The sequence below is a fragment of the Telmatherina bonti genome (genome assembly GCF_933228915.1).
Source record: "Telmatherina bonti genome assembly, chromosome: 24".
Lineage (NCBI taxonomy): Eukaryota > Metazoa > Chordata > Actinopteri > Atheriniformes > Telmatherinidae > Telmatherina > Telmatherina bonti.
The window spans coordinates 12,162,393-12,183,652 of NC_136633.1; the positions used below are offsets into that span (position 1 = coordinate 12,162,393).

Sequence of the window (21,260 nt, forward strand, 5' to 3'; positions counted from 1 at the left end):
CTTATAATAGAAACTAACTGATTGCATCGAGTCATGACTTGGATCCAATCCCCCATCCTGAGCTGCACGCGGCGACAGTGGGAAGGAAAAAACTCCCCTTTAAACAGTTTAACCCTTTAAGGAAAAATGATAAGAAAAGTAATATTTGTTATAAAGTAGCTATTTGGCCTTTTTTGCAATATAATTCTTTTTTTTTTCTTTTGGTGTGGGAGTATTTATCATTACTGTGTGGTATATCAAATTATTCCAGTGCTTCCTGATATCTATTAGTGACCAGCAGAAAATACAGACTGTTCAAGAGGATTTTGAGCAAAACTTCGTCTACAAACTGATGCAAAAGGTTTTAGAGATATATCAATGAAACATGATACCATTACATCCCTGAAGCAACCGGACAACCACAGCCTGGAAACAAGACACTGCATGAGGTCGTCCCTGCGGCAACACACCTCATTCATATGAATGGATCTTTTTAAGGAATTCAGCAGAACTTGGCAACAAGCTGTAGAGATCCGTTTTATTTTAATTAGGTGTGTATCAGTAGGGAAATTCAACTCAACTCAGCTCAACTTTTTCCATAAAACCCTTTTAAACACCCACAGTTAAAAAGTGCTGTACATATTCAGCCAAAGCAACGCAAGAGACATTAAATACCTGTGGGTTACCGGCCCTCGAGGACCAGATTTGGAGATCTCTGTAGATCATAACTCCTGAACGACTGCAGCTTATTTTTTGCATATATTTGTTTTGTCTTTTTTTGGCCTCCATCCCTGGAGCTTTGCTTGGTTCCATCTAAAAGGTGAAAGTTTGGATTGATTTAAATGAAATGAAATGAATTGAGTCTTTCCGCAGAAACGCCACCTCGAGTACAAGAGTTTTCACAGCAGCTCTGTAATGTCATCACATCTTCTTGGTCTCACTTCTCCCTCAACTCCTGCTGCTGCTTCAGCTTGGCTCTTTTTAATCACTTTTTACCTCCAGCAGTTTTGGCAAGGAGAGAATCTGACATTAGCTGAGCGGCGAGTGGGAGTTGTCTCCATTAGTGGAAATGATTTGGCTGGTACTCGTCTCTACAAGCAGAACATCGACGGCGGCAATGCCAAACATCTTGTCTTTTTTTTTTTTTTTTTTTTTTTTTGTTTATTTAAAAAATCCATCAACCTTGTGGATTTTTAAGGAAAACTCTCGAAGATGATGTAAAACATCTCCTGCCATAACCCCAGGAAGCACTTATGTAGAAACCATACTCAAATATTGATAAGGGGGTGTCGGGAGCAGGTAGATGCTGCAGGTTTTATCTTCTGAGCTCTTTTCTTCTGTTAGTCATCAGCGAGTTCTGAATCAGGGGGAGCGTCAACAAAAGGGCAAAGCTGCACTTATATAAGCAGCTGCTCTGTCAATCAAGCACCCTTATGTTTTCTCACAAGCCAGTTTTGCTTTTAAAACAAGCGGCGTGGCGGTCCCGCTTCCTGTTTTCGGCTTAATTAGAAGCACGTAGAGGCAGCTTTATGGGATTATTTCACACACAGTGAAAAGCAGAGCCTTTCTGTTTGGGAAGGCAACGCAGGATGAGTGGATGAGTTCCGACAAACAGCTGCTTCTCTCATCTGAAGTTGCTTCAAATCCCACGGCACTGGCTGCTGAGACTTGTACGTTGCTTCCACACACACACACACACAAACAGAAAGTAACCCAGTTTAAAACTGTGCTGCCGCGCTCCCAGTGATTCCGATTCGCACAGAAGGACCAGGTTTGCTGTGTAAACTAGCGCTGGAGGCTTGTTGGGAGGCTTCGGAAGCTGCTACTTGACAAAGATCAGCACAAGTTGTGGAACCAGTATTTCTGTTGTAACCTTTCGATTCCCATGGTATGATTTACTGAGAATGGCCCCCCCTTCAGACTACACAGAAACAATCCTGTTAGTGAGGTTGTCAGGTGAGATGGAGGCATTTCAGATGCTCAGACGCTCCAGGTTTAGTGAAAATATTTACTGGAGTCCCCAAAGTTTGATCGGAGGTGCTGCAGCAGGAAATATCCTAAACCTGCAGCACTGCGGCTCTTCAGGACCGACTTCGCCCATCTCTGCACTGCACACTGCAACTTAGCAAAGATATGAGAAGAAAAAAAAAACTTACTTGCTGCAAAAATCCTGTTTTCTGTCTGTCGCACTGCCTTATCTTTGCTGTTTTTCAGATATGAAACCAAAGGAATGGGAACAAACGTGTCTCTGTGACAGGCTTTGGTAACAAAGTGCCTCGAGGTACAATTTCAAATTGGTTCTTTGCTAAGTTGTCTGTAGCGTGTCGATACAACACTGGTCCATTAATTGGAACAGGAGCCTTTTTCTGCTTGACTGATTCGTGTTAAGAAGCTCAACAAACACATTCATTCAGACTTAACCAGGCACCAGAAATGGACTGAACATGAATGAAAAACGTTCAGAAAGCTGGAGAACAATTAATCAAACTATAAATAATGCGACACTGAGGACTTTGGCACATTACTGCATAATAAACCAGCTAGAAACCGACAATTTGGGCATCATGGAGGAAATTACAAACAAATCAGTTTTTGCATTCACTGAAAATGCAATATTTTTACCTTATTTATTCATAATTTAAAATCTATTTTATTGGACCAAAGTTAAATATTAAAAAAATAAGGACATGAGACATAATTATTCGGGCTAAAACTACAAATATGGTGAAATTTTAGCATTTAAGCATTTAAGCATAACTCTAACCTCCATTTTTAAGAGTGTTTCATTAAATCTCAAATAAATCATGAATCAATATCCATTATAGTTATAAGCAACTTTCCATAAAATGGGATAGAGATGAATTTCGATGAAAGATGAAGAATATTAACACATTACAGAATTAGCTGCAGTCAGCTGCTTCATCAGCTTTCCTTTAAATTTTTACCATTTGTCTTTTTTCCTCTAAAATCTGATGTTTGTACAGAATCACAGCCAAGTCACTGCCATTGATCAACGGCACTTTTAACTCTGGTGGATATGTTCTGGACGTGCTGATGTCTCGCCACCGTGGGACGATAAAATGTCCCTCGCTGACGTGTCGCCTGTGGCGCTGCCAGACGAGCAGAGGACACCACTCTGACTCTGATTCAGACATGTGCCGAGCCTCGAGCTTCCTGCCAGCCTTCCATTTACTGACTTTTGCTCAGCTTTTAGTGCTTCAGACACATTTACAGGCTGCAAAGCTGGACTCTCTGTGGGCCTGATATTTAGCAGTGAAAAAGCCCCTGTGAAGATTAACAGTGTGCTTACCAAGCAGCCAGGAGTTTGTTTATTTTAGTGTCACATAAAGATATTTTATCCCGTCTGAGTGCTAAGTTTGCAGGTTTGTTCTCTGTTCTGTCCTCCAGAAAAGTCTTCAAACTGCAGCCGCCAGAGCTAAATAGGTAAAAATGTTTCTGATTAATGTGCAGGAACCTCTACCTGACTTACAGTAAGTCCATGACAGCTTTGCATTAAAATGACTGAGATAATAATGATGATAGTTATGAGAGAGACTTTATTCTTTTTGCTTTTATGGACCCCCCGGCCGGTATAATCACAGAGGAAGCAAAGTGGGGTTTAGGGGTTCACTGCTGGTCTGTAAAGTCCCCAGTTCTCTAGTTCACATGTGGAAGTGCAAAACACTGAACCTCATATACTTTCCTCAGCTTGAATCTGCCTGTTTGGAGACAATGGAAAGCCACAGTCAATATTATCTTGGCCCAGTTTCACTGTAGTACCAACATGGCATGGTTTAACCACCACTTGCTGACCGTGTCCACCCCTTCATGAGCACAGGGCAGCATCTTCTGATTGATACTTCCAGCAGGATGGTAACAGGTCAGGGGAAAATGGGAACGTATCTATTTTTTGTCCAAGCACCATGACCGTTTATTGTGGGTTTATACATGTTCTTGTTGTTCCCTTTCGGCTTGTTCCGTTGAAGGGGCTCCACAGCAAATCATCACACAGGGGAACTGGTTCATGTTTTATGCCAGATGCCCCTCCTTCTGAGTTTACCCAGGCTTGGGACCGGCACTCAGAGAACAATCGTGTTCCCCTCAGGGCCGCAACAGTGTAGGCGAGCAGAACTCGAACCATCCATTTAATGCGATCTAAGTTGGACCAGGACTCATTCTCAGAAAAAAACCCCATAAAAATTCATCTAGTTGTTTTTGACAGACAGAAAAACATAGAAAGGCCAACAAAAACATAAGCTCCTTGGTGGAGGTAAAGATCTGGAACCTTATGGAAAATAAAATATTATGTGGAAGATAGTATTTTTAATGTCTCAGGTGGGCCTGGCTCTCCTTTGCTTCCATGTTGAACCCTGCTTCCACCATTCTTTTCACTTCTCCTCATCTTTCCTGTCTTAGCCAGTAGAATCTCTGTTTATTACCTCCAAAAGCGACAACACTTCATGCTCCATCTAGTGGTGAAAAATGGAATTGCAGGATAGTCTGATTTTTTTTTTTTTCTATTTTTTTTTTTACAGTTATTCTATTTTCCTTTTTATTTGTTTTCTTAAGTTATTTTTCTGAGGGGAAAAAAAATCTAATATAACTCTTTAGTTATCATTTAACAGGTGTGAAGACTAAATCCTTTAGTAAGTTGGGTGATATTAAAGTTCAAAACCCTCTTTCTAGGTCTAAATAGTGCTCTTTCTCTTTCAGGACACTGAAAATGAATCTTTGAGTGTTATAATGAAGGTGGAGAAAACCTTTCACTTGGTTACATTTTTCAGGTTTGAGATTTGTGACACTATTTATAGAAAACGTGGGTAACCCCAAGTTCCCCATGAGCATTTGAGATTTTGCCTTTTCCAAATTTAGCCGAATGCTATAGTTTAATTTTTTTCTCCCTTTAGCTTTTTTTATGCCCAAGTTGTCAACTCTCTGCTAACATTTCAGCTGAAGGGATGAAACACCGCCAGTGTCGTGATAGGTTTGTTACTGCTTCTATTGATAATTTTCACTCGGGAGGTTACACATGTTCATTATTTCTGCTGCGTTTTGTGCTCAGAGCACCTCTGCTTCTTCATGGGTTTTTCTGTTTCCTTTCAACAATGATTGCTGGGCTTACCTTGCCAGCAGGCCTGATTTCCCCCTGTGGAAGAGGAAAGGTTAGAGCTGAATTTATATGAGGTGAAGCAGCTTGTTACAGCTAGAAACTTGTCTGCATCTAAAACTTAATGGAGTAAGCTGATGACAAATCCTGCTGTTAAGTTAAATAAGATTTTCTTCTCTGTGGTTGTATTTCAGTGGGTTGTATACCTCATGTGTCCTTCGACTTTTGTTTGTGTCTCCCCTCTAGAGACAGGACGGCCTGATGCAGCGCTCCATCCGAGAGGTGAATACGTCCAGCCACTGGTGTGTGCTGTGGGACCTGGACGAGGACACACACTACAGTGTCCAGGTACACATCAGATTAGCTGCTGTAGGATGTTTTCTTAAAGATATGTTTGTCATTATTTATTTGTTGAATAGTTAATTATTAGTTATGTTTTCTGATTTGGACTGGCGACCTGTGGAGGGTGTACCTTGTCTCTCATGTGATCATTGCTGGGATAGGCTCCAGCTTCCCCATGACCAGTGATTGGACAGAGCGAAAACGAACAGAAAACGAATGAATTAGTTATGTTTTGATATAAATAAAACATAATTTGCTTCGTTTGCATCAAACCTCTCTGGCATAAATTTTCGGTCACAACCCTTCACAGTCACCATACGGTGTCCTCCAGGGTTTAGTCCTGGGACCCCTCCTCTACATAGTTTGTCTATTTAACCTTCCTTCTATTTTTAGAAAATATAATATTCTTTTTTTACTGCTATGTTGATCAGAATTACCTTTCTCATAGTTTTAATTTGGCTTAAACTGGATTTTGGATAGTATTTGATTTTAAAGCAACACTGCTGAACTTTGGCAGATTTTCCCTTTAACAAAAGCTTATTCAGCATTTGTCCTGTCTCTTCTCTGGGTGCTCTTCACACGTTATGCAGTTGCAAGGTGATACTCCTTTGCAGCTGTAATTTTGCTTCATGATGCTGCAGGGCATCAACAATTACATAATAAACATCATGTGGTATCGAAACAAGTCAGAAGCACCGAGGTGTAAGGTCAGAAGCCTATGCAGTGCTGCTTTAAGATCTTTACTGGCTGACACCATCGACATGCTGGTTTTATCAATAGTAAAGGGGAAAAAAATCCTATAACTAAACATAAATGATAAGTTTTCTGAATTGTCTACTAAAGCAGGAAAAAGGAAAGGTCTTGCTTATCTCTTTTCAACTGAAGGCACATAGATCATTACATGTCTATTGCCATCTTTTCCTCTTTGTAAGTTCTCTGGCTTGCTTTTTGGTCATGCTGATATACATCTAAGGTGATTTTCTGAATCTGAAATTTGGAGTTAGTGATCATTTACCTTTCAGAATGAAAATACCAACTCAGTACACACCATCAAACTGGGAATAATATCCACCTTTTTCGTATTGCTTCATGTTTTTCTGAGTTGTAACACACAGCAGATCATCAGCATTTCATTATCGCAGAGGCAGTTGAGGAGTAACTATGACCAAAAAAAAACCCAACATATTTGACTGTGTGCTGAAAAAAGAGCAGCAGGTGAAGGATAAACACTCTGAATATGAGATTTTTTATTAGCTGAAAAAGTCACTTTCATTTCCAGAACTTGCTTGAATTAACTCAGAGGGAATTAACCTCAACTGAGCCACTTTTCTGTCCATCATTACTGCTGAAAGTTTAAATGAAACCACAGCTCCCCCTGAATGAGGAGTATCTAATGTGACTCCATTATCATTACGCTTTTTAGAGTCCATTAGAGCTCAATATAGCCACACAAATTGTCCTTCGGCTGCAGGACTCTGTGGACCAAATGTGCTCGTCAGCAGGTAGATGTCCTGTAGAGGTGTCATTGAGCAAAGCGAGCTGAAGCCTCGCCAGGTCTGGGTGGGGTGGGCTGACGAACCCTGACCTGAAAGGAGAATATCCCAGTGGAATTTGGTGGTATTGCCCAGGATGAGGGAGCAGATTTGTTTAAAATGAACATTTCTTTAGTCATCAAAAGCTGCAGCAGCTGTTAGATAACACCAGTATATCTGAGGATATAATATTTGTTTGGTTTTTTTTTTTTTTTTTTTAGCTTCATCATTTCTCTAACAGTTTTTCCTGTAACTGTTTGGGTGCAGGTGCAGTCAGTCGGGCTGCATGGCGACAGCCAGCCCAGCCGGGCCGTCCACTTCAGGACTCTGGAGAGGACCGATCATTATCCGGCAGGAGTCCTGGACCACCGTAAATGGACACAAACATGCTTGCACATTTTCAAAAATAAAGCAGAGATTCCCCAATTAGCAGACATATTTGGGCCAAATCTCGGTTACTTTTAGCACTCATGGCTCAGTTACAGCAAAGACGAGTGCATGTGGGCAACATGTGGGCCAGATGATACTTGTTGGCCTGGATGTGGATTCTGGTATAATGTGGGCTAGAAGTAGTCCTAATACTGGAAGCCTTCCTTATGACATTATCCTCTTGGGCGACATGTGGCTGAGTTTCAGCAGCTATACTCATGTTTAGTCAAAGCTGTGAGTCAAGGCCACATTTTGGCCAAAACCTAACTGCTCATTTGCACCATATTTGGGCCAAACATGTTTGTATCTGGGTAGTTTATGGCTGAAATAGAAAGAAAGCTGATTTTCAAAACAGCACAAAAAGAATGATGAAAAAGACTATTAAATGCAGGAGACTAGCTTAAATTAAAATATAAAAAATGTATTATGGGTCTTATAGTGCTACTAAAAAATGTATTATAGCATTCATTTTGAAAGAAACCCTTTGCAGATTAGTACACACAGTATGGTCTGAGTACACACAGTATGGTCTGAGTACACACAATATGGTCTGAGTACAGGTACAAAGGTGGCTAAAAGAATTAATCAAACTGCCTGTCAGTAGTTCAAACATGGTGTCATATTTGACACTTAAATACTTCATTGACTGACCAGGTGTCCAGGTCCTGTAGCTGTAGAACAAGCCCAGATCATCATCCCTCCACCACTGTGCTTGACAGTTGGGATAAGGTGTTTGTGCAGATATGCTGTATTTCGTTTCCTCCAAACAACTATTGTTAATTATGACAAAACATCTCATCTTGTGGTTTGTTCAGATGCAGTTTTGCAAACTTAAGTTGTGCTACCATGTTCTTCTTTGGAGAAAAGAAAAAAGCTTTTGGCTTTCTTGTTCAACTCTTCCTAACAATTTATTCTCGCTCAGCCCTGATAAGTACTGTCAAGGACGTGCTAACTAAGACCTGAAGAGTCTGGCATATAACTACATTCCGCTATCTTCAATGTATTTCACTTATAAATAGTTTAATTACAAGGACAGGTACTCTTGATGATTGTCTGCTTTGTTTTCTTAAAGCGTCTGAAGGGTGTGTTCTGCCATGTTTTTTAGCAGCTGGTTGTTGTATTTGTTTTTTTTTTGTTTGGTTGGACAGTTGTTGTTCTTTCTCATCTTGTTTCCCCTTGTCAGGCCCAGCTTCACATTTAACTTAGCAATTGTCAAAATAAAGAACAATACTCAAACATCCAGGGTGGCTTTATGTCCACAGGGCTTTATTTCCACCATGGGCTTGATAAACTAAAGCTTTGCATACACAAACTTGTGTGAAATGTCGTTGCACAAAAAAAATACAATGTTTTTTTTTCGTAATTTGATAAGTTAATAAATATACTATTTTACTAACAGCACTCAATGAGGGCTGCGTCTTTCAAAGGTATAAAATGGCACGTCTGCCTCCAGTTAGTACAACTGGTAGTTTTGCAATGTGTTGGGAGGAGAAAATGTTATTTGATCTTAAGTTTGTATCAAACTTGAGAACAACTCAGCTGAAAGAAAACGTGCTTATTTTTAACATGTTTCAAAAAGACGTGCAAACAGTCTATGTGCATAATTACACCCACGTGACTGGTTATTGTCACAAGAAGAAGACATCAAAACAAAGCAAGATGCAGAGATTGCATTTTTTTTAATCACAGTGTGAATCTTTTTTTTAATGAAAACGGAAATAATCAAAACAACATATCACTTACTCAGCATTATATTTATTTAATTTCACTTAATTTTTTTTCAACGTGAAAGTGCATACCCCTATACCCCGACCAAACCCTCATTTTAACAAGGTGTCTGTAGCATGTTTGCAGTTACTTCCTATTTACACAGTCTTAGCAAATCACCTGCAAACTGTGGTTCAGCTCCACACTCAAACTTCTAACTCGCATTACTACTCGCAGTTTGGGATCTTGCTAGATCTGCTTCTAAGTCTACCAAGACCTTCTTGGCATTAATCTAATTTGAGGTCCTGATGACAGGAAGGTCACATTAACTATCAAATCTCTTCCATCCTCTCAGAAAAGACCAAGAGCTTGCTTTCCCACCATGCTAGCATTAGCCAACTTCTGCTGGCAGGTTACAAACTCATTCTGTTGATTTATGTTGTCCAGCTGAAGTCACACCAAAGGTAATTTTAATGAAACTGTCTCTGGACAGTTTTTCCGTTTTTCCCTTCAGGTGGAGGGCCATTTTCACTCAAGATTGATTGTGTTTTTCTCGTGTGACAGAACTGATTCATCCCCCCACCCAGTGGATTTCCACAGCTTTTTATGTGTTAGACTGTAAAACTGCATGAGCAGACTGGGGTTGCACTTGGGACCAGGTTTGAAATGAATTGCCTTTGTTTCAGGACACGAATGTGCAAGGCTCTGATGTCGTATATTAAAAATCACATTTATTTATGGGGTTGTATTTTTGCAAAATTAATGTGTGTCTGCTACTAAATCCCAGGACACACCAGGATTTGCGTCACGCAATTCAAAGAACCCTGCATCACAGGACCAAATGTAGATTAATCTGCCTCCAAAGGAAGCCTCTATTAAATGCGCTTCACACTTTTAAGTATTTGAGGTTCTTTTTATGTGGCTTATTATAAAGTAGGGAAAATATCGGCGTCCTTATGATTTTATAACAAAGATCTTTCAAAATGTTTCACATGAACACACACAGAGCATCTACAGATGCAGTGAGACGGCACTGACAGTGTGTTTGTCTACAGACGAGCCAGCGATGGAGGGTCTGGGTATGACTCCCCACCTGCAGACTGGAGAGCTGCTCATCATCACCACCGTGTTGCTGCTATGGGCAGGTCAGCCTGCATTAATCTGTGTTCACACGCACTTCTGAGGATGCTCCTTTCACATTTCTAACCTCTGCTCTCTGCTCTTAGCCGTCATCGCCCTCTTCTGTCGGCAGTATGACATCATCAAAGACAATGACTCCAACGGCACTAAGGAGAAAGCCAAGCGGCCGCTGGTGCGATCCACCTCCTCCTACTACAACCCCTCGGCCGGCAGCTCTCCCCTCTACCACAACGGAGCCGTCCGCAGCAACAGGGTGACTAAACTTCCTCTCTCCTTCTATAATGCATGATCATTTCTGGCTGCGAGAAGGATTTTTTTTTGTGTCCTCTGAGGAGCCTTTTGTAGTTGCATCAGAGATCTCCTAGCAACCACAGCTGCTGCCATCATGCTAAATTTAAACAAGCAAGCTGGAAACAGGGAAGTGTTGCTGGGCTTCAGTTTAAATACAACCATCTTCATCATAACAGGTGACAAGTGTCCAGACTGCAGTGCCCCCTACTGGCCAGATGTGATTTTTTTTTCATCGCTTTTAAGCGCTCAGTTTATGTTACGATTTCACGGTGCTAAAAATGTCACTGGTGGTGCAGAAAACAAGACACTCTGACCTCCACATGGGCCTGCAGGGAGCAGCCAGCTCTGAGCTTTAAATGTCAACCCTCACAGATTAATCAATAAACCTGTGACAGGCTTCATAAACGGTGACACGAATCAGCACACTTCCTCATGTTTACCACAATCTTTTTCTTCTTTTTCTTTTTTTTCCAGCTGCACCGAGCCTCCTCCTCCATCAGCATCATCAGAGTCTGAGCACAGAGGTTGTTTTGAAGACTTTCTGCTCAGGAGCAGCTTCAGCTGGATTATCATGACAAGCGGGGGAATTTATAGACCTGCCGCTGTTGTCGAGACTCTAATTTATTGTAAAATATGAGTGAAGTGAGATGCACTCCATGTGAATGAGATTCAAATGAGAGCAAGGAGTCGAGGGGTGGAGTCAGGACGACGACTGCTGCCCTCTGGTGTTTCAGCGTGATGGAAGCAAGCTGGAGCTGCAGCCAAACTACAATATTTTCCTGCTTTCTTCTTCGATGTCAGAGACTAACGGAATATTTCCAGCATGTGTGCCAAGTCCTGTCTGCCTCAGATTCATCCACCTTCAGGAGACACACTGTATGATACTGGCTGTTTTCATCTCATCGGCTAAAGTCACATTTTAATTCCTTTTTTTTTTTTTGGTAGAAAAATGTAGTCATAGCTCCAGCTCGGCCTTCATGATCATTATGATGTTCAGCACCAACATATGTACATAGTCAAAGTGTTACTGGTGGACAAATGTCTGAATGTATGAGGTGAATCTACACTGTAAAAATTTCATAACTGGTTTAAATAAATCGATTCAAAATTTGATGTTGTTTGCATGCTTTATATTTTACATATAGCTAATGATTTATTTGATTAAAAATGGTTGACTTTTACAGCTTAACTGAAATTTAATTCAGTTCAGTTCAACTTTATTTGTATAGCGCCACTTCACAACAATGTTGTCACAGGGTACTTTACATACACGAATCAACCTACACATCATTTTAAGCTAATTCATACATATCCTATAACAGAAACCAACTGATTGCATCGAGTCATGACTTCGATCCAATCCCCCATCCTGAGCTGCACGAGGCGACAGTGGGAAGGAAAAAACTCACCTTTAACAGGAAGAAAACCTCCAGCAGAACCCGGCTCAGGGAGGGCAGCCATCTGCCTCGACTGGTTGGGGTGGAGAGGACAGGAAAGACAGATCAACATGTACAACTTAATCAGGAAGACCTGCGGAAAAAAGGAGATATAAATTAGAGATGGCAATATTGGCATATATTTATACATTAAATCTACAATTCTGCCTTATTTCCAGTGTAGGCAAAAAAAAGATCTACATAATAATAATAGAGACTATTGCTGCTTTTTACAGAATTTAAAATCTAATTCTAAGATGCTGCAGCTTATTTTTAAAGTTTCGAGCCATTCCTGGCTTGTACTGCAAGGAAAGGAAAAGCCCTTCATCAATTTTCTGTTTCTCCTTTTCCTTTCTTTCACTTTCTAAGCTGATCACCTGATGGTTTTGTGAGCTTTGTAAGTCCATCTGTTTATTAGTCGCTCAAGTGGAGAAACATCACCATCAGCCATAGGTAGAAGAAGGGCGGAGCCTCTGTGACGTCACCCGTGGGTTTCTGAAGAACCAAATTGAAGCTCATTGGGTGGTTCTTAACATCGCCATCTTGGCAGCGTCATGCGTGTCTTTTCTTTCCCAGAAAATACAAAAACATGCAAAGAGGTAGAGCTGAGAGGGGGGCTATGAGCGTGGGGGTGGATGATTGACTTTTAGCAAACTCCAACCTGCCTTTAGCTGAGAGCTATCCAAGCTACCTTTTTTCAGGATCTTCCTTTCACTTGTGCACCGTCACTCAGAACGTTCCCCAGGAGCTTTCTCCTTAGAGCCAAAGCTAAACTTCCTGCCCAATGCATAACCGGAGCTGGAAGTGAAACCTACTGGGAAATGCAAAGGTCTTGCTGGTTCATATGCTGAAACATGGTGAAACAGGAAACTTTGGGGACTGGGAGTCAAAATTACACACATTCTGGAAAAAGTTTTAGCCAGGTTTCAGACCATAGGGAAGTCATAAAGAAATATAAGTTTGCACACTAGTAGTAGCTTCTGATGTAGTTTATTCACCAACAACTAGTGACGCTTTGAGCCAAGACCCTTTCTCAGACTTGGGGGTCTTGACTCGATTCTCAATTCAAACAGATTTTCGATTCCTAATCATTACACTTCAGAAACAAGGTCCTCATTTCCCAAGTAACGTCATTCTTCTATAAGCTAGAAAGAACTGAGAAATTATTAGGGCTAATTCAATTTTAACTGCGACGTGCAAAACTTTTCTGCTGGTCCTTTATCTTCATTTCAGTTGGAAAAAAAAAACAACAATAGCCAAACCTTCATTCTGCTGCTGTAATGCCAAGGAAGACAAGTAAAAAGATCATAAAAATGACAACATTTTATAATGGATTTTTTTTTTTTTTTTTATATATAAAAAATTTGATTTTTAAACAAAATTATCAATTTTAAAGTTGTGAAACAAAAAAACTGAAAAAGCTGCAGTTCCATTGAGTCAGATGTCAGTCATGGACAGGCATGTATAAAGTACTAGAAATCAAGACTCAAGTAAAAGTACAAGTACTCTATGAATGAAGTTACTTGAATAGAAGTTGAAGTGTTTTTGAACTGCCCCAGTTAAGTAGAAGTACTAAAGTACTCAACATTTTTTGTAGTTAAGTATTACAAGTAGTTTATTTTAAAATTTTTACTCAAGTACTTAGTTCATTGTGTTGTGTAGTTATTTAAGACAGACTACCTAACCCAGTAAGTATACTCTAAATGTTTTTTTTTATGTAAAGACATCTCTCTTCATCTATAACTTTTGGCAACTAAAGGCAAGTCGGCCACTTATAAGCTAGTTCTTCTGTGAAAACCAAAGTAATTAGTATTGTTGATTCCCCTGCAGCCGATGTGTCCCTTTGGATCTGGGATCCCTCTTCCGAAGACTCACTCACACACACACGCGCACACACAACCATAGTTTTATACGGTTATGTTGCTTACTTATAAAGCACAAGAGACATATTATGTTGCTGCTAACTTGCTGCGTGACGCTCCTTCATTCCCGCTCAACAAAGCTGCCAGAGATCCTTTTGCTAGAGGCAAGAGGTCCCACTCTTTTTATTTTAACTGGCATGAAGCTGAAACTTAACGCACTTACGTACAGAGATTGTCTATACCGACACACATTGCATTCCAACAACTGTCATGGATTTAAACTAATTACTAATGTGTTTTTTTTGTATTGTTAAATGTGCTAAATGTATCGGAGTAAAAGTAGTGATCCAAAATATGTAGCGGAGTAAAAGTGAAAGTAGGAGAGAAAAAGTAATACTTCAATAAAGTAGAGATACCACATTTTACTACTTAAGTACAGTAGTGAAGTAGTTCTACATCGTTACTATACGTCGTTGGTAGTAGATGTGCTTTCTATAAGCAGAATGATGCAGGAGACGATATTGTCAGTCTGGTTTAGATGAGTACATTTTCAAAGGGCTTAGTTATCTATCGTAACGCAACTGAGCAATACCACTGGAAAGCCCGGGGCTAGTTTGAGCTATATAGCTGACACAAACCATGAACTCTGAACTCAGCACTGCCCACTAGCTGAAGAACTGACTCAACAATGATGGCAACGTAAAAGATGTGTGGAACTATGAAGAGGGACACGTAAGACAACGTTTGAAATGGACGGATTTATTTATGTAACAAAGAGAGCATGAATGGGCCTTAAGGCCTGTGATATACTTGCTACTGTCAATGCGTGTACCTATGTATCATACCACCAATGTGCTTTCAGTGTACCTTAGGCATGTGGGCTGTGTACATTAACACAAAGTAATGTGTGCAATATTTACTTGAACGCTAGAAGTGCTTATACTAACAGGAGCATGAACACAACATCGGAGGTAAAGACAATGGCGGATAGATTTGAAGTGCATCTTTCTGACCTTGTTCGCACCGGCATTCATCTAATGGCTCCTCCTTGTTGCACAGGGACAAACACTCCTGCCTAGTTAGCAACAGATTAGTAAACTGCTGTTTACCGAAATGCCATGGCAACACAACATTACCGGTGGATTCACCCTTTCAATAGTTCTGGATGCTAGTGATGTAGGCTGCCCCCTAGTGGTCACCTCCAGTATTGACCGTTTTGGCAACAGCATGTTTGCATTGTTGCAAGTTTATACACAGATGTAGCTAAATGTTGCCATGTCCACAAAATGAACACATCAAGTATATCCCAGCCTCAAGTCTGCAACAATGCTTCAGAAATTATGTCATCTAGATAATGTTGTTGATTTGCACAAAACATATCAAAACAAAAGGATTAATTGTGTGATTGTTTTGGTAAAAAAAAACAAACAAACAAAAAAAAAAAACCCACCTTATCTCTGTATTCCCGGGAAAGCAAATAGAAATTTGCTAATTTGGCAAAGCTAATAATTTCCTTTAAATCGTAGGCAATTTGTATATGCATGTTTCAGGATAGGCTCATTTTAATTTTTTTTCATCTAAATAAATGAATGAAGGATTTTCCGTGATACATCAAATGTCTAAGTTTCCACATCTAATGTTTTGCTTATGTTCTATCTTGGACAAGATATGAGTTTATGGCATTTATCTGGATTAATTTGTTTTTATTTTTAAAATTTATGCAGCATCACAACTTATTTGGAATCCGGTTTGACAGCTTAATATTAAACTGGTTGGTCCAAGCAATCCTGCCATAGAAATGTGATTTTATTCAGCAAAAATATCTATTTTAAGTGTTAAAGAACAGAAAAACATTTCCATCACATATCATCATCTGGACTGTATTTTTTTTAGTTAGGAAGAGTGTAAAAAAAACATTTTTTCATAGACTTTGAATAATTTATTTTTGTCTCCATATGTCCATATGAATGGAAGTATAATACGTCACTGTTCACACAGATTTTTTTTTAAAGGGGGATGTGTAGTTCGAACAGCAGATGGCGTCTGAACTCCACCCAATGTAGCTTCAGTTTCCCGCGCTGCAACCCCACTGATGTGTCTGAATGTGAGGAAGGCAGACTTGGGAAAACATGAGATTCTAAAGCAACTTCATGCTTGCAAACACTCTCAGCTTCAGATCAGATCTGTGCTGTTGCAACGAGGTAAGCTGTGCATCTGTTTCTGCTTCATTTGAATGCAGGAACATATCACTCTTCACCCCACAGGGGTCCTGTTTGCAGCTTTTAAGACTTCCCAGTTCAGAGTTCGCAGGAAGGACTTCCACCTTAGGCACTCCTCGACCTTCAGAGTGAACAGTAAAATATGCTCCTGCCACGTTGCGTTTCTTCCTTCTCCCCAAACAAAAGGCAGAGGAGTGGAGGAATCCTTGGCAAGGTGTGAGGTAAAGGGCAGGTCGCCCTCGCCGACAGACTGAAATATCACAACCTGCCCGGGGCTCGTCATCCTCCATGATGGTCGGAGAGTTTGTGACAAGTTAAGGGGGGGTAATATGGAGGGAGGGAGACGTGATGGGGGAACAAGATCGATGAAGTGCTTTTGACTGAATCATCGACTGAGGTTTAATCCCTTTCTTTCATGTAGCACAGCCTCTGCCATCCTTTGAGTCCTTTTCCTGCAGCTACTGGGACTCGTTGGGAGTTAATGAGATTTTAATCTGTCATATATAACTGCACCCTCCACAGTGACATTTAAAGAAGTCATTAAGGTCTGGCTTTACAGGCTCTTTGCTTCCCAACAGAAGGTTCTTTACAGTAAGTTCGGAGTTGAGATCCTTCATTCTCTCTTTTTTATTTGATCCCATGAATAAGATTTAGCAGTGATGAAATCAACAACCTGGACTCTGGTAGTCCTGTATCTGGAAGTTCGGGTTCATCTCTGTTTAATGTTTACCAGTATAGCGGTTGACTTCTGATATATTTAAAATGGGAGTACAATTCAGTCTCTACTTTGGATGCAAAGCAACCGCATTCTCCAAAGAACTGAGGTTCTTCAGACCTTTGATGCAATCATTCAGTAGTCTAAACCGATATATCATTTTTTTGGCTGTTCAAGTTGGGTCAACAACAGTTCTAGGATTTAGCTACTCTGGACCTTTTGTACATTAAGCTTTCCGCTCATTACTGTTGATGATGGATCAGAAAAAATCAGAGAAACACACCAGGAACATACCTGCTCCCTCCATTTTTACGCACTTATAAATCTTCGTTTTGGTTGACAGATTCAACTCTGAAGCTCATATAAGGTCTGAGGTCTGTAAACGCTCTCCTGCAAGCAGATAAAGAATCAGTTTGGGTCTTTATAGTGAACCACCTCCAGTATGTTGGTTAGTTTTACAGTTTCAATCTCACACACCTATTCCAGTAATGCCATCATGGCTCCTCCTTTAGTCTTACTGGCATCTGATTGGGAACCGTGATTATTTACATGTAGTGAAATGTCTTGTAATAAAGGGGTCCTCGTGTGTCTTTCATTCCAACCATGCAACTCATACAGAAGCCCTCTACGCACTGTAGGAGCCCTCTGGTCCCACCTAAATAGCCTTCTCCATTGTCAGCCAAGGTTCCTGACAGACAAACTCCCTTAAAGGCACAACATGCCTTGTGGCTGAAAAGCAGTTTTTTAACCTTCCTCATTGGTGGTCAACAGGAAAATGTATTGATTTTCTAAACGACTGGATCCATGCCTACAGGTGTGGGAACTTTGAGGACCCAAACCTCCAATGTACAGCTTTAGTTCTTTGTAATAACCCTTTAACATATTGAGCCACTGAGCCAGAGACAAAGCTTTAACCTTTAATACTTTTCATTCCTGCCTCTGCATGTTAAGCTTTATATTCCTGATTAAACCCATAGCTAACTTTCTGACCATTGAACCATCAAGCTTAACCTTAGAACTAATGGAATAGACCAAAAACAAGCTATGCTGGTAAGACGGTTATTGTAGTCTAGTCTGTCTAGAGTCAACAGAAGCAGGTGATGCAGAGGCTGGTGAACTGGGCACACAGGCTAACGGTGTAAAGGATATCCCTGAACCTGGAAATTCAGCAACACACAAATTAGATCTTAACAAGGTTTGGTTTATTACAGTTGCTGCACATCATGATGAGAATCTCCCGTTCCACCACGTCCCGAAGCTGCTCTGTTGGATGTAGATCTGGTGACTGTGGAGGCCGTTTGAAGACGGTGAACTCATCGTCATGGAGATGATGTGAGCTTTGTGACATGGTGCATCATCCTGCTGGAAGCTTCCATCAGAAGATGCTACACTGTGCTCAGAAAGGGATGGACATGGTCAGCAGCAGGACTCAGGCTGTTAAGGTTAAACCATGCTATGATGGTGTGGAGCTGAACTGGAGACTCATCAGACCAGCAACGTTTCTCCATCTTCTATTGTCCAGTTCTGGTGAGTCTGTGTGAATTGTAGCCTCAGTTTCCTGTTCTTACTGACAGGAGGGAACCCGCTGTGGTCTTCTGCTGCTGGAGACCATCTGCTTCCAGGCTGGACGGGTTGTTTGTTCAGAGATGATGTTCTGCAGATCTTGGTTGGAACCAGTGCTTATATAACTTCCTGTTGTCTTTCTGCCATCTCCAACCAGTCTTCCCATCCTCCTCTGACCTCTGACATCAACGAGGCATTTTGGTCCAGACCTCTGCTGCTCGCTGGATATTTTCTCTTCTTCAGACCTTCTCTATAAACCGTAGGGATGGTTGTGTGTAAAAATCCCAGCAAATACTGAGACATACAAATATTTCAGGTTCAAAGTCACTTTAATCCATTTTTTTTCTTCTTCTTTTTTTATGCCTGTCTCATCATCCAGAAAGCTTTAAATAAAATTCCATATGAAAAATATTGGACTTCATCTAAACACTGCCCCCTTGTGGTTATTATTTTCTGACACCCCATTGGGAAATACACCTTTAAGTGGGAAACCTCAACAATCCCAACAAATCTTCAAAGTTACACAAGTTTCATCTCGTAACAACAGAAGGCTGTTTAAACGTCATCTATTGCCACATTCCCCAGTCAAAGCCGGCGACATTCAGCTGAATGGCTGCACAGAATCCACTGTGAAAGGCACTTTTGTTCCCAGACAGCAACACATCATGAACATAATCCGAAGAAGGAAGACATTAGCTCTTCAGAAAGACGTGTCCATTTCCACCGTGTAGGAGGAATCAGAAGTAGCTGCTATCACTAAACACACTGGAGCTGCTTTTCTCACTCCAGTCACGGAGACATCTGGTCTGACCAGTCGGTCGCACATTGAAACAAAGACGCCTTGTTTCAGACGGGGAAAAAAGGAAATTTTTCTATATCAATGATAATATTCCTCTTCTTTGAGGAAGAATGTCAAGTTCTGAGTTGATTGGCAGGTTTCCATTGAAATACAACTCAAAGAGATTCCTGTGTGTGCACTGTCAGGCACAAAGCCTGTGAATGACCCAGGTAAATGTCAGGACACCTTGCAGAATGGTGTTTTGTTCCATGAAGGAAGTTCAAGAGTAGCCCAGAAAGGTCTGAACCATTATTTCCCCTGGTAAAGTTGAGGTTTTTTTTTCATTTCAGGACACTATAAAAGTCCAAGATAATACCCCAAGAGGGAGGTCTGGTTGTTTTAGAGCCTCCATGCTTTAAAAACACTGTTTTAATGAGTTATTTACAATTAGTCAAATAACAAAATAACACCAAATACAGATTTATTAAAACCAGCCAGTTCTCCTACTTTCCCTCTCCCATATCAATATCTGAGCTTTCCTTCCTCACAAGAGGTCGATGTGATTAATGTCTTGAGCCATCGGTTAATTAACATCTTATTTACCATAATTATTGTGCTGTGGAGGTGAATGCTGAGCGCGTTGTCTCGGAGATGTCTGGTCCCAGCGCTCTTACTCACACCTCTAATTAAAACTCATCAAAACATCATTATTTTGTGACTTGTTTGTGGAAACTGGGAGAATAGTTGATAATTCCCAGTTATTCATCTCTAATTACCGATGCAGCCATGTGAGCTTATTGGCTGGAGAGCGTTTCAACACCAAACTACATGTTGTTTTAGCTCCGTGTCCTTGTAATTATCCCCATTATGTAGCAAGAACAGGTTTTGTTGCAGATAGCAGCCGGGTGAATCTGATAAAAAACAATGTGTTTGGGTTTTAGAGTTCCTTCTGAACTAAAAACGGAAGTAAATCGGAGGAAGAAAGTAGCTGATATCTCTACAGATGCTCTCACATTTTTCCATTAGCGAGCAGACAGATGATTCGGTGTGGTTGGCATCAGCATCCTAATCCTCCAGAGCAAAAAAAAGAGGTGCAGTAGTGACCATAACCAACCAGATTTGTCCCATTATTCATGGCAATTAATTGCTTCCTGGTCCTCGCGGCCTTTCCCGGGAAGACGTCTCCGCTGCAGATTGTAACGTGAGCGCGGGACTTAAAGCTGTCACTCAAACCTGGCTGTGACCTTTCAGAAGAAAAGGCCGGTTTTTTTTTGTTTTTTTTACAGACAGTTTGCAGGAGTCGACTGTATGAAGGTTAATCTGTGTGTGTGTGTGCTGAGAACCAACCCCAGCGAGGATAGTTCAGCTTGCTGCAACATGACACCGTGTTACACTGTCAGACACAAAAGGCGGCATCTAACAGGTAACTAAATGCTCCTAAACTGTTTGCTAAAAATATCCACAAGCAGGCTGAGGAGTTTTATGAGTGACATGCGGATGCCGAGTGTGTCGTATTTAGATGACACTGACAAGTAATCAGCAGGTAACTGATGATGCAGATCATGTGATGTGATCTACACCTTCTGAGGATGTAAAAAGTGAACAACTGAGAGTAAATTGATCCAGTCTTTTGTCTAAACGTTGTGTCAAGTTGCCTTTAGCTTAGCTTAGCTCAGCCTGAAGACTGGAAACGGCGGCCTCTGCTTAGTACTGCTAAGCAAAGATATAAAACAGGACATGTTGTTCTGTTCTCTGATTCATGAATTATTAAAAAGCAATGCCACATTTTTTCACATGCAGAGACACTTTTCCTTGTCTTTAATAACATTTGACATTTTATTTAGTTTATTTATTTGATGTATTCTATAAAAATATTCCTAAAATAATATATTGTCATTTTATTAGAATAAAAATATTCCATAAAAATGGACTATTATTGTCTTTATCATTGAGGTAAAGTTGGTAATCACATGATTGTGTATATATGAAGTTTTGTACTATATTTGTTTATTGTTTAGTGAGTGGCAGGCAGTGTGTTGGGTGACTAATGTTACTGTAATGTTAACGTAATTTTGTTGCATTTTTATCCTTCCCCCCTTTAGGTTCTTTTTTCCCAACACCCTCCCATCCTTCCGCATGTCATCTTTTCTGCATTTTAAG

The 21,260-nt window shown here is 40.5% G+C and overlaps 1 protein-coding gene across 1 annotated transcript in view; it reads left to right on the plus strand.

Moving 5' to 3' along the window:
* The window catches only part of LOC306774096 (fibronectin type III domain-containing protein 4-like), a gene marked incomplete at both ends in the record, with an annotated part of 30,967 nt that extends 19,924 nt beyond the window's left edge, over positions 1-11,043 (plus strand). Inside the window, 5 exons of the mRNA XM_079264079.1 lie at positions 5,333-5,434; positions 7,228-7,330; positions 10,152-10,241; positions 10,323-10,489; positions 11,002-11,043. Coding sequence (XP_079120205.1) covers positions 5,333-5,434; positions 7,228-7,330; positions 10,152-10,241; positions 10,323-10,489; positions 11,002-11,043 — 504 coding nt within the window. The remainder of the gene's footprint in view (positions 1-5,332; positions 5,435-7,227; positions 7,331-10,151; positions 10,242-10,322; positions 10,490-11,001) is intronic.
* Between the last annotated feature and the right edge of the window lie 10,217 nt (positions 11,044-21,260).